Source organism: Acyrthosiphon pisum, chromosome A2 (genome assembly GCF_005508785.2).
Source record: "Acyrthosiphon pisum isolate AL4f chromosome A2, pea_aphid_22Mar2018_4r6ur, whole genome shotgun sequence".
Lineage (NCBI taxonomy): Eukaryota > Metazoa > Arthropoda > Insecta > Hemiptera > Aphididae > Acyrthosiphon > Acyrthosiphon pisum.
Window position 1 is genome coordinate 4738259 of NC_042495.1, and position 14956 is coordinate 4753214.

Here is a 14956-nt window from a genome sequence, read left to right on the forward strand (position 1 = left end):
CAGAGAAGTAGCCAATCGAAAATTATTATGTTCGATCCGTGAAAGATTATTATCACCCGTTATATTTGTTTGCTATTTTAAATAAACCTGTGCCTTAGATGAAGGAGTAGGTACAATGTAATTGTGTAATACAATTTACTTTTAATTTAAATGATGATCTAATATTTATAATAGTAATAATGCATTACATTTTGTTAATAACTACATACTATATGTATGATTTCAATATAATATAATAATACATTTTGTTGGTTTCTTCTTCTTGAGGTTACGGTTGTTTAATACCTAGTACCTTCATAATAATGTGTTGTTAAATGTTTGAGTACCTTAGTTAATCGATTTACTAATGAATTATTTTTTTGTAAAAAAACCGGGATTCCTGATCTCAAAATGGTGATATTTTATTGAATATCTATTATTTTGTTGGTCTGCATTTATTAAGTTTTATTACAAAGATAAGTTGAATCAATCATCATTCTAATATTTTATGTATAAATAAATATATTTGAACATATTTATTGAAAAATAATATTACATTCAATTTTAATATGAATAATGACTTGAAAATACAAAATGTATTTAAATTGCACCAGAGGACAATTGTGTTGAGAACATTGATCTGATAACGATGACAAGAATATTTATTTGAATATTGTACGAATACGTTTCTGGTTACATATCTAGATCAATTGTTAAGATATGGGGAATATGTTTTAAGTGGTAAGTTTATCCACAAACAATATAGTATATGCTTAATGCTTATCTTTCATCTCGGATCGTGTTTCTTTGAAGCATCTAATGCGTTATGTGTGGAAATAAAATGTAATACTAACCTAGATATTCATAAAGTTGTCGATCTCATTTCAAATGTTTCTTTTTTGAGGTTTTTGGTATAATATGCCGTTGGAGGAGTCCCTAAGTATAATTCATAGTGACTGTATTTCGCAATTTTTTGGGAATATTCTAAGATTTTTAAAACGTTTGAACGACTAACGATTGATGATTCCATACCGAATATTTGGATCATATTCATTAATTCACAATGTACTAAAAAATGTTTGGTTATGTAAATTAAGGTTTATCGTAAACAATTTGTAAATAATTCATTTTTACTACTTAAATAACTTAATGATATCACTTAGATAACTGTTCACCCCAATAGGTTTCGAATTACATGTGCTTCTAATAAATTTGATACGTACCTATTACGTATATTATTGAATGATGAATTTGGAATGTTGAATTTGATATCGTTACTTTAGCAACAATTTCCGGCGCTGGTTCATCACTATATTATACTGTACCGAGGTGTTCAGCAATGCTTGTTGTGGTTTTTTTATATTTAATTATTTTTTAGAATATATAGATTTATAATTATTACTTTTATATTCGATTTGTTTAATTACAAGATAAGATACACATAAAAATTAAATAAGTGGTAGTTATCCTGATGACCTGATCGATAATATTTAAATACACATTGGTTTTAATACTAAATGTTAAGTAGCACTTAAATTACTGCTTGAAAAATAAATAACCTGTAGGCATATTTAAATTAAATATTCATGAATAGTTTACTTTGTACTTAATATAATACTTCAAAAATATAACTAATGGACCAATAGAAATTTTCATTTTATTATATTTATTTCATAATATAATGTTGCTAATGTAGTAATGTATTACCTACCTGGATTATTTTATTGTTATTGAAAAACTTTAAATTTTATGATACTGTTGGTTTTTGATAATTTTTGTTTAACTATAAGATATTTCTTTGTAAATTTACTCTAATATTTCGTGTTATGTCACCTTTCATAATTTACTTGAAGTATCTAAATAGTGTAAACAATACTTTTGAAAATCAATGTAATCTCCTTGTAGTATACTTTTTAAGTTTACGAGGTCTGGAATTTTTTTAAATGTTGACATGGTGTTACATATTTTTTATTATTATTATTTTTTGTATTTTTTCTCTGAAAATATGACTTATTGGTATTTACGGGTTGAAACCTATGCGGCAAAGCTCGTAAAAAAACTCATCAGACTGCAAAGAACGGTGCTAATAAGACTGAAGAGTCGGATGGGTTGGTGGGAAGTAAAAGTTTTGTGATATTTGTATTCCAGCGAATAATATACGGACGCCCGTTTTAAAATCCATTCGGAATTATTATTTTCTCTCGGGAAGAAAGTTTTACGGGCGTACCAAGACGAATCGACCAAGATGAATATTCATTTCGTGTTAAGACTCCCCCACCCTATGAACTTTAATTTAAATAAAACATTCATTAACGGGTTTTAAGTCTATTCGTTTTTAAAAACGAATTCTGACCATATTACTACTTATTATTATTTTTATTCGAAAATGATTAAAATGATTAAAAAATCGTGTAGAACAACATAAATATTATTTGTATGTAACAATGTACAATGTAGTTAATCAACTCAACTTTTCTGTTGATATGAGCGGAGTTTGGTTGACAAGTTAATAGAAAATTATTAAATTTTAATTCTCTGTTTCAATAAACAGTAGATAATCGAGTATCAAATAAAACTATTGCAAGCTTTCCCAATGCTTAAGATCAGAACCACTGGTCTTTTAAATTGTCTATTATAAATTTAACATGTTATAATACATATAATTGTAAATAATTAATTTGATTAAATTATGAAAATGTATTGTGGTATTCGGAATGCAAAATTTATAGAGGTTGGTAGGTACTTTTTTGATTGAAATTAATCTTCACTGTAAATATAAATTTTAAAAAAAATGTATTGTTTACCTACAATTATTATAATATTGTATATGTATTTGAGTTTGGTAATATTTCCTGCCGTTTAGAAAGTATGTTTATCGTTATTGGTATATATTCGAAGTGCGTAAGCTGCATCAAAAGTTTTTTCTGGCCATAATGGTAATCGCCCTTTTTCTACACAAACTTTTCCTAATAGTGATCCCATTTTCACCAACAACATTTATTTTTATTTTTTTTGCATAAAATGAATTTTATATGGGAAAAGTTTTAAGGCCTAGTCTATGATGTAACATTGTAACTTATATAGTACGGTCACCAAATAGTTTTTTATATTCAAGCGCATTTTTAGAATTGATATAAATCATACCTACGTATTCATATTCGTTGTTGAATGCATAAAACTTTGCCCCATAAACAAATAAAGTATTCAGTTTTTTTTATAAATTAATATATATAATGTATACAATACGCATTTATATTTTTTGGAACGAATAGAATAGTCAAGATCTTCAAATTCTTCTTGAGTGTGTTTATTTGCAGGTCGATAATTTAATTTAATTTGTATTTTATTTAATTAATTAAAAAATAAATAATCTTAATAATATTTTATATTCTGAGCGTATGATGTGTGTTTTTTTTCTGTCATCAACATTTTGGGTGTTAAAAATGCTCCGATTCGGGAGGTGAAAATTGTAATAGTAATTTATACGCAAAATCAATTATATTTTTTTGGTGTAACTCAGACTTATAACCATAAACACTTAAAATTTTTACCAACTATTTGTATTAGAATTTTTCATATGTAAGTAAAATTTTCAAAATATTTCAAATTTTTTGAGCTATTTATAGCTTTAAGAAATTTTACGAATTTCGTAAAAATTATTCTGAATAAATAAGTTTGAATTTTTAATGCAATTTTTAACTCATAAACTCATAACCTCATAAAAATATTTCATTCCATAACTTACATTAGAAATTTAAATAGAATATTCCCCACAAATTTTTATATTTTAAACAAAAAGAAATTACCAGAAATAACATTAATTTTTAAAAGCGTTTGAATTAAAAATTTGTACGTAAATTAACGAATTTCCGCCCATCGAATTTTCATATTTTGTTGTATTTCCAAAACGATTAACCGTAGACATTTGAAATTTTCACTAAATATTTATATTAGCATTTTCATAAATGGAAACATTTCTAAGCTATTCATATTTTATAGCCTTATGAGTTTTCTCAAATTTTGTAAATTATTTTTTATTTAGAAATTCAAAACAGTTTTTCTTTTTATAACCAACATTAAACATTTTAATAGAAGATTTACCACAAACTTTTCTACCATTAACAAAAATACAAGTTTACTGGAAAGTTACGCTATTTATAGCCATAAAATATTTTTGATTTTTATTAATTTTTTTTTTTAAATATTAAATTTATAGGAGGACACAACGTATTCACTCGGAATCGTATTTCGTATGCAATGATCGAAATGCTCGACAACTACTGTACAGCAGAGTGGTACCCACTTGGCCACTTATTTTAAATATTTATATTATAATATTTGTAAACAATTAATTGTACTATAATTATTAAATACATTTGTATAAGGGCACGGTGATTTAACTTACATATACAAGCCGTATATCGACTGCGCTGCACTTGTCTAATATTTATTTTTTTCTGATATTAGAATGGTACATGTATAGTTATAAACAAACTTTTTTAAGGTTTATATTTTGTTATGAAATATAGTTTATTTTTATATGAAGACTTTTTGTTAGATGGTTATTGCTGGGAGAGAATTTTAAAACGTTTTATTAACAGCACAAAATGTTGAGACCGTATAAAATGTGTTAATAATTAGTAATTACCTACTTTTAAACAAAAAAACATATTTTGCAACCATTGCATACTTTTAAAAATCGTGTCCTTATATTAACCTATTGACCCATTGGTTAATTGATTTATTTATAACAGCTGCAATTATTAAACAAATATTATGTTTAGTTACATAATAAATAAAATATATTTCATTATTTATGTTGTTTAGTACGTATCAAAAACTATATATGTTTAATGACCGTCAAAAGTTATAATTTTTATATTAGAGTATGGCTTTAAATTATTTAAATTTAATCGAAATATAGGTAGGTAGTAATTATATTTAAAAAAATAATGAATTATGTATTTATGGCACATAACGTTGAAAATTATGTTAATATTACATTAAATAGTATATTAGATTGATGGGGGTTAAAGTAAACTTGTACAAAACAATAAACAAAATATACTATAATGTGTGTGGCTGTATAAGTTAAATTTATAATTTCGCAACCAATTTGTGGTACATTTGTGAATACATTTAAACTTGAATTTAAAACCAAACCAAACTTTAAATAGGTCATTTTTTTTTGACAGTTAAAATTATTTATCATAAGTAAATATTAAAATATTTTGTTAAGTCTTTTAAAATTTTAAGTTTATGTTGTACTCAAAGACACCAACTCCTAATCGATTTGAACTGTAATTAATTTAAATTAGGCTTACCTATTTCTTTTATATTTTTACTTAAAGTTACTTTGATGGGTCTATTTATCAAATAATTAAATATTTTTGTTGTAAAACACCGATATTTGGATTTAAAAATAATTCCTTATGACAAAAAAACAATTTCCTTTTTTTTAAACATAATTATCATTCATAGCTTTAATGTTTGTTTAAATAAAGTAATATTTTTTCATAATGTGCATATCAATGTCCGCTTTATGTACCTCTAGTGTTATATATGTACCCATTATTAATAACAACCAAATAAATTTCCAAAAGATATCTATAAGACTTTGTTAAATTCAAATTATGAAATATTACATAGTATTACAATTATTATAAACGTATATTTAGGAAAATAATATTCGTAGTTCTTATTTATTTTATATCCTCACATAATTTATGATGAGCTATGTTCGGATTTTATTATCAGCTATAAACTATAGTCTTATGGAATTGAATTTTGCTTGTTAGTTGGTTATTGCATATACATGTTATTGATATATTATTTACAAATAAGAATAATACAAATGTCAAATATTTTATGAATTGATATAGTTTAATTACCGACTAATATTATTTATAAAGCTTGACATTTATCGAATATTTAAAAAAAAAATGCAAACCGTAAGTTAATTATGAATTTTAAATTTTAAATTATAGCTAAGCAGGAATTACTTGTGAAACCTGTGTGTTTAGCAAACAGTGTCAAATATATTATAATAAAATAAAATAACGAAATGTTTCTTGTCAATACGTCATAAACAAACTTAAAATTCTAAGCCCACACAAAACACCATGAAACTTGTAGGTACCAAACCAAAATACAATACGGTTATTTTATTTAAAATATAATAACTTGTAATGATTTCAATTAAAAATGTAAGAGGTAATAATGGCCTTTTTTTCATGTTTGTAACCGCTACACGGGAGGTTGAACTATTTAACAAAGCTTGCCCCTGAAGAAGTAATGGTCTATGAAGTCAAAATTGTATTCAGATCAAAAGAAAAAATAATTATATTAGTATTTATTTTTTGTCGAATTTGCAGTCATTTGAAATATTAAAGTACAATAGTACCTAACAGAATAAAAATACATTTTTTTTATTTAAAAATAAAAAAATAATCATAAAATAATGTAGAGAAAGTTCTTTAAAAAGCTTGCGTGAGCTTATACGGAATTGCAATAATCCAATTATTTATAAATGTTAAAAAGATTACGTCGTATTATTTAACCCAGCAGATAGTGGCATATATTTCATCGAGCAGAACAATTAAATGATTGCGACACAATGTTTTGCAAGTTATTATAATTTTGTTCATTAAGTTTTATAATTAAGAAAGTCAATTTTTTGATGAAATGTATGATATTATATAGAGAATGGATGACTTTGTTTAGTAAATCCATGACGAAATAATTATTTCGTCATGAGTAAATCTTTCACAATAGTTTTCAATATATTCTAGTTTCTAAAATTTAAAAAAACACTAAGTTTTGGTAATCTATTTCAAGTAGGTATACATGTTGATATTAACATTTTTAAATATTTCAAAGTTCCTACTCAACAATATAATAATAATAAACAAAATGCATATGTATGTGTATGTATATGTATGTGAACATTTTATCCGTATTTGGTTATTAGGTACTTGCATTGTGCTAATTAAAATAAAATAATGGCTATTTAGGAATTAAAAATTCACCAAACTTACCTATATATTATAGTGTATTTGGAAATAAAATATACTTATACCCAAGGCTTTGCACCCAAACGATTTATTCGGGTTATGGTTTCGAGTGCTTCAAATAAAAATAGAGGTTGTGGTTTCAGGTTTTCTTCATTTTAAAGAATATGGGTTTTGTTTAGCCAGTTTATTTATTCGGGTTATGGGTTATTTAAAATCGAGTAATATATCAATTTTGTTGTGCGTAAAGTGTTAAATTTGATTAAGCAAAGTATAAAGTTATACAATCAACTTTTCAGTACTAATGTCTAGTACAGTAGTGACACACGTAATATAATTAAATTTAATATAATTTAAAATTGTATAATATTAAATATTAAATGTTTTAACAACAAAGTATTAAATAGTAATGAAGAAAAAAACATACACTAGACAATTTTCACTACGGACATAATAATATTATATTAAAAATTCAAAATTAAAACAATTCAAAACAATCAAAACAATTTATCAGTTGTATCACACTTGTCACATGTAACCAGTGTTCCCAATTATGAAAAACTGAATTCTCCATTAAATATACATACAAATTCATATGTCACTTGAAAATGTAATATTTTTTTTATACGGGTTATAGGTTAAAATCGGAATTTAATTTCGGTTTTAGGTGTTTCGGGTTATACGTCATCAAAATCAATCGGTTTATATGGGTTTACGGTTTTGATAATTTTTAAGGGTTTTGGCTATACGGGCTAAACGGGTGCAAAGCCTTGCAGTTATACTCTACCAAATAATAGCGCACCAAATTTACGAAACCGGTTTTGCCCGTGGCCGCCCGGTGCGCTCTTATTTGGTATCTATGGAGTATAGGTATATATGATGTATTTATACATATTATATTTACGTTAGTTAGGTTATCTTAGATCATTCTGTCCTTAGAGAGACTCTGAGACTATAATTTATTTAGAACAATTTTATATTCTTATAGATTCAATACCTTGAAGAAAAATGTAGGCGTATTGGTAATAGTTTTATTTCGCCCAGTACTTTAGCGAATAAAAAAAAAAAACTAGTATTAGTGAATAAAAGACACAGTCTCTAAATATATATAAACCTATATGCATTCGTCGACAATATAATATGCTGTCATATTATCCGCGGTAACCGAAACTCTAAAGTTTTGTATAAATTAATACATGAATATAGTGGGGGTGGATACGGGGCCAGAATACTAACAACCTACTATTTTTTTAGCTTACATTAGTCATCCCTGCAGTTATTTTTTTTCCAAAATAACGCACCCCTCTAAAAAATATTTATTTTAAATTATAGTTATATGCATTAGGTATTTTAGTTTTCTCGAAAACAATAAGCTACAAACAAAGATTTACTCGCCGGATTGTGTCGTCGTACCCAGAGTCGTATTCTAAATATTTGGGCTTAAGTGCTAAATTTTTTTTTCAACTCGATTTTTGACAATAAAAATTAATTTTATATGAGTAATTGTTTTTTAATAATTATAGAACAAAATTTAATTCAACAATACGTTTTAGTTATATATTTATTATATAAATATATAAATAAATACATAACTTGGCAATTATAAATGTTGTTGAATTCTATCTTTAGTGTACTTTGTAAATATTAATTTCCAATGATTAAAATATAGCTGATTCTTAAAAAGGGTTAAATATTTATAATAATTACGAACGCAGATGTTTTATTAGCATAATGTGCCGGGCGATAACTGCATACAAATAGGTACAACATAAAATAGATGTAGTATTTAATCAAGTAGATTATTTATAACTAAGAAAATATTAAAAAATTATAATTTTAAGACCTTGGTTTATTAAGTTGAATAATTCAGATACTATTCATTCAAATTTCGGATCAGTTTTCTAAAAAACTTATTTGCCTAATACAGGTAGTAGAACAACAGTAAAAAAAAAGGTTTTAATTCGTAAAAAACTTTTTGTATCACCACCAAGATGAATCCCATAATAATTCTAAGTACAAAAATATGGTGGAAAATTCCAAAAATTGTAAATTTCAATAAATATGTTAAAATAATGTTTGGCGAATTACTCTATAAAATAATTTATATGGATCATAATATCCTTACAAACTGGTTTTGAATACAGCAGTGATAATTATATACTCGATTATACTATTAATAATTATTGTGCTTACCCTTGAAAGTACAACAGCGGTGGCGAGGAATCATCGTCGGCGGCATCGGTGGCATCGATGGCGGCGGCGTTCGAGCGATCTTCATCGGTATTGGCGGCGTCGGAGCGTGTTCGTCCCTAACGTTCGTTGAGTTCGAATGCCGCGCGCGTTTATCTGCCGTCGCACGCGCGCGGCGAGTCCGGCGATACCTGTGGCGACGGCGGCGGCGGTTTTTGCCAATTGGCTGCGGCGTCGGCGGCGATGATGGGCGGGTGCGTGTGGAGGGGAGGGATCGGGCAGCGCGCGCGTTTCAAGCTCGCGGGGCGTGCGCCGCCCCCGTCGCGTTCAGTCAGTGTACGCGTACCACCGGCACCCGTACGACACGACCTCGTCCGTTGTTCGTCCGATCGACCGACCGATCGCGTCGTTATCGTTTTCCACTCGTCAATCGTTATCAATACCATGTAACAGTATCAATTTATTAATTATTTTTTTTATTAACTGTTGTCGTGTGATACGATTTTATTTTATTGCTGCCGTCAAAATCCGTGTCTGAGTCGAGTCGATCGTTTTTTGTCGGACATAAGTCGCGCATTACTATAATACAATAATTTACTATAATTATTATAATTACTATAATTTATTAACATATATTTCGTGTATTGTTTTTATTTCGCGTTACCACGTGCGGTATCTTCGCGCACAGAATGTGTGTGTGTTTTCGTTATTATTAGGACGAACCGAACCGAACTGACAGAAATCGGATATCTGATATGATATCTGTCATTTGCAACCTAACCAACCTAGCCTAACTTGACCCCCCATCCCCCCAACTCTACACCCGTAGAGCCGTTAGTAGCGCAGTATGGATTTAGGTTTAAGTATCCCATCATAATATATTATAATCGCGTTTCGTATCGATCGCGAAACGAATTTTGTAATTTGTATGGTTTGCTCTCCCCGTAAACAAGAGTGGGTCCAAATGTGACCGTCGGACACAATATGTCTTAACCGTTGTATTTTACAGGCTGACGATGTGCTCGAGCAGCTCTTGGCAAGCACTGGTCACCACAGTGTTGGCCTGTTCAGCAGTCTGCGCGTTCGCTTCCGGTACGTACCTATATATATATATATATAAATATAAATATACATTATATACATCTACATCCCCTCCACACCTGCGATTCCATTACCAGGTGATCAGGACGACGATAACAAAAACAACATTAACAGTTTTATCTTTTAAAACAAACAGTGATTATGTATATTATTATGTTATGGACGCGCGAGCGTGTGCTTGCGTAGGTACGGTTCTCTTCTTTTCATTATCAAGGCGTAGGTTGTTTAATTTTTAATTGTAAGAGGGAAATTACAGTAATTATTTTTAATTCGCGCCCAATCAGGTGCACTTGTTCACAACAAGTACAACTGCAGTGGGAGGTGTTAGCATAAAATTTAATTCTCGGAGTCCTTCGCCAGTCGTAATAATTTTCTACTCGTTTCTCAGTCTATGTGGGAATTGCCACGAAATTCTAAAAACATCGCTTGTTTCGCTGTTTTCTACTAGGAGTGTTCTAAAGTTTTCAAAATATCCCTGGGCCTTGGGTAATAACTTTTTAATGAATGACCGCATGTCACCGACCCCCCGGAAACAATAAAGACGTAATTAAAACAGGACGATTCCGTGACCCCTATACTATTTTTTTATCTCTGAATGTATACATTTCAAGAACAATTATTTGAGTCAATCATTCTTTTTCAATACTGACTAATTACTACATTACTTTCCATGTATACTATCCTGAGTTTTGTAAATATATTTGTGCCATCACATGATTTTTAAAATCATTTATTAAAAATATTTTCTTTCACTGTAAACATAATTGTTTTAGGTAAGTATTAATTATTGAATTATAACATAATCTGTGGGGTGATAATTAATAATCCAACAATTTTTTTAGGTATATATAAAGTTAAAAAGAACTACATTGCTTACTATAATTTTACTACAACATTTTAACTTAATAATTATGTTTATTAAATGTAAAAAAATCGTCCCCATTGTATGTCACGTATTTTACTAAAAAAACAAACAATATCAGTACATACCCATATTAAATTAGATGTACCTACAAGTTATCTAAGTTTAAATGCATGTTTCAATCATACAGTGGAATGTCTATTGAATGTGTGAGAGAATAATTTTAGCATAATATTATGTGTAAAAGTAGCTATTTTTTATTACCTAAACTGTTTTGTAGTTTAAATTATATTATTTATTAAGTGTAATACATGCAGATATATTTAAACAAAAGTGGTTGTTATATACAGTATACTTTAACTATGTAATTCAATAGAATATTGATAAATGCTATTTCTATAATATAGCTTGGTGTATGGTTGCATTGAAATGCTAATAGTCCACTACAATTTAATTTTAAGTTTTGTAAATATGAAATGTAATAATTACATAACCTCTAAAAAGAATTTTTATTTTTAAAAATATGATTATATACTCTTTGATATAAAAGGAAAACCTTAGAAACATTTTGATCATTATTCATTTAAGTCTCAGAAGGTGATACGAGAAACATTATGGTTACAAATTTAAATTTATATTTAACTAAAGTTCACAGAAGTTCACAAAACTTATGTGATAAAAAGTTATTTATTTTAAGTTCTAAATTTTTTCTATTGAAACAACAATTTAATATCATTTTAAATTTACTGGAACATTAAATTCCGTTATTCAAACGTTAAGGAAACGTATTCAAAAATATAATAGTATACTAGGTAATATTATAAATGTTTTTTTTTTGCCCAAATTTTTATTGATATTGTATATCGAATAAATCGGATATTATTTATTGTGTATTAACTATAGCATTATAGTGTAAACTATAATAGATTTTCTGTATATTCACAATATAATTGTTTCTGTACGCATTTTTATATTAAATAATTTTATTACATTTGGATAATTTGTCATTCAATATCAAAGTAAGACGATTGTTTGCTTAATGATGTGATTATACACCGGATGGTTCTATATAGATCATCAGATTTCAAATTATAAATGGATACCCACCCCCATTGTTTATGCTAGGTTTATGTGAATTGAGTAAATTATTGAAGCTAGGTTAAATGGGGGAGTTTGACTTTAGTCACCTGAAAGAAAGGTATGGTATACACAATCATGAAAATCAAAAGGGTTATGGTTTTAAGATTTTTGTATGATTTCTGTTCTAGCATAAACTGACTTAAGTAATAAAATTAAGTTTGAGTTGCTTTATGTTTTATTTATTATACAATTCCATTTTATTTAGATGCAATAGATGTTGAATATTTTTGTTTGTGTTCAGCAATTTTTACTGCCATCGACAAAAGACAATTCTAAAGCTAGTCTATTTATTTTTATTGTATATATATATATAGTTTCTATCATGCAATAACTAATAGAAACGGTTGTAGTAGAACGAAAAAATGTCTATTTTCAAGAAGTTTAACTTTTAATCGAGTCTCTAAATTATTTTTGGATTTTAGATTCTAAGTCATACATGCTGGTTTGTGAGTGATAAGTATTTATTTTTTATCTGAAAATATTTACATTTTTTAAAGTATTTATTATACTCGTAAAATATGTGTAAAATGTTTTATTATAGCTTGTCTAAATTCTAACAAACGCCGAAATACTATTTAATGATCCAATGAAAATTTTCATTTACTAAAAATTATTTATTAATCGGTTATTTTGTTATAAAGTCAAAAGAGATGAATGAGAAATTGGATAGCATTTTAAATTATATATGCATTATATTGTTTCAATATGTTTTTTAAAAGTCGTCCTCAATAAACTTGGAATATTTAATAAAAATATAAATAAATTTTATGGCGTACGTTGTCATATTATGCCTCTCCCTTTCGTTTTTAACTTTCTCATAATGCGAAAATTATAGTAAGTTCTTATTCCAATTTTATTTCTAGGAAACTAGGATTTGTACCTATCTATTTTTATCTATTCATCAATTAAATTAAAAAGATATAAATTACTAAGTTAAGTAGTTTGATTAATTTACATCTATAATCAAAGCTTTTGGTGAGGTAAATGAATTACAACATGAAGGTTGTACTTAAAACAAGACATACTAGAATATTACATAAAAAATAACATAGACAAGATAAAACATTACATAGAATACAAATATAATTGAATTAACAATATAGTTTTTTTTTAAATTTTTCTAATAAATAAGCAAAATCAATTTTTTTGTTATATATAGATAATTCTGTTTTTACTAACATTATTTAATAGGTATATATTTTTTCACATCCAGAGATAGTGAGTTGGAAATAGTAAGACTTAGATACTTAACAAAACGTTTACCTACCGTTTTTTTGTACCATACAGAAATATCACACGCTCTAATGTCACGCTTAGTGTCTTTTAAATTTAGAGTGGAGCGATGAATGTATTTTTATTATACTCATTTTACTCAACGAAAATAGGATAGGAAATTTTTTGTAAAACAATTTTACTGGACGTACCGTACTGGTCGTACGTTGTTTTAGTATTGTTCAATGGAGCCCTGAACAACTTTTTTGTCAACTTTAGAAAATGTGAATATAAATTCAGTGGACATTTCATGTATATCTACGTTAATTTATTTTAGAGTTAGACCAAAAACTAAAATCAGTCTTGTTGAAAACCGATTTCGCGTACAAATTTATTTTGACCTCCCAAATGTCCCAATGCACTAACTACATTCACTTCCCATCGAAAAAGATACTGAAGTTGAAAATTGAAGCATTATTTGGACTAATTATCGTGTACACAGACGTAAAAACTTAAATGTATGTAAAATCAATACATCCATCGATCTTGTCAGAATCTAAAATAATAACAGTGTTGGTTTTTCTAAACGTAAATTTGCCGTTGAGCGTGGGTTGGAGAGAGAAAACAAATAGTGCGCTGACATCTTCTTAATAATGTAAATGTATCTTTGTTTGATTTGGTATGTTAATTTTATATTTAATTCGCTTCTTAAATTAAAAATTATTTTTAACATTGGTTAGTTTATTTTTATGATGTAAATTATGATTTACTGTGTAGGATGACGGATAATTAAATATTTTGCTTTATTGTCCCAATTTCTTGATTTTTATGTGTTTCCACAATGTTGTAGAACTGGGGTGAAACAATAGATGTATACAAATAAAATAACCAGAATGTAATTAAATTAAAATACTTACATTGTTAAAATTAAGCAATCGCGTTTGCGAATCCAGTTTTTTATTTCGTCCACCTTTCATACGAATTATTTTGTCGTATTTTAAAATAAGACTAAATTAATCTAAGGATTTTTTTTTTATATAAATTAAAAAGTATTAAACATGTTCAATAGCTTATTTTATTTTTATCAGTGATTGGTCTTTTTTTCCCCATAGTGTATCTATTATTAAATATGTACTGACGTGTATCATTACTTCCATTTATATTATTTATTTGTTTTAGTTATTTTTGAAACGATTATGTGAAATGTTTGCTATATTTTTGTAAGAGGCACTTATTTTAAATATCGTCATGTTCGTAAAATCGTAAATAATGAGGTAATGAGTATATAATCAATATTTATTTTATTTTAAGTCCAGTTATGTTTTTGTATATTTATTTTCAAGATACTTTTTTAAACATTATAAGGCAAGAACCATTTCAGTTAGAAACGTTTATAATTATTGTATAATGCATACAATAGTAGATGCAGATATTTCTATTGCAGTTTATGCTAAAGTTAACT

At 27.2% G+C, this 14956-nt stretch overlaps 1 protein-coding gene across 1 annotated transcript in view; it reads left to right on the top strand.

Annotated features, from left to right (window-relative positions):
• LOC100571622 (tyrosine-protein phosphatase Lar) overlaps positions 1-14956 on the top strand; it is a gene marked incomplete at its 3' end in the record, with an annotated part of 139785 nt that overhangs the window by 24496 nt on the left and 100333 nt on the right. Inside the window, exon 3 of the mRNA XM_029490981.1 lies at positions 10189-10271. Within this exon, the coding sequence (XP_029346841.1) occupies positions 10196-10271 (76 nt within the window). The remainder of the gene's footprint in view (positions 1-10188; positions 10272-14956) is intronic.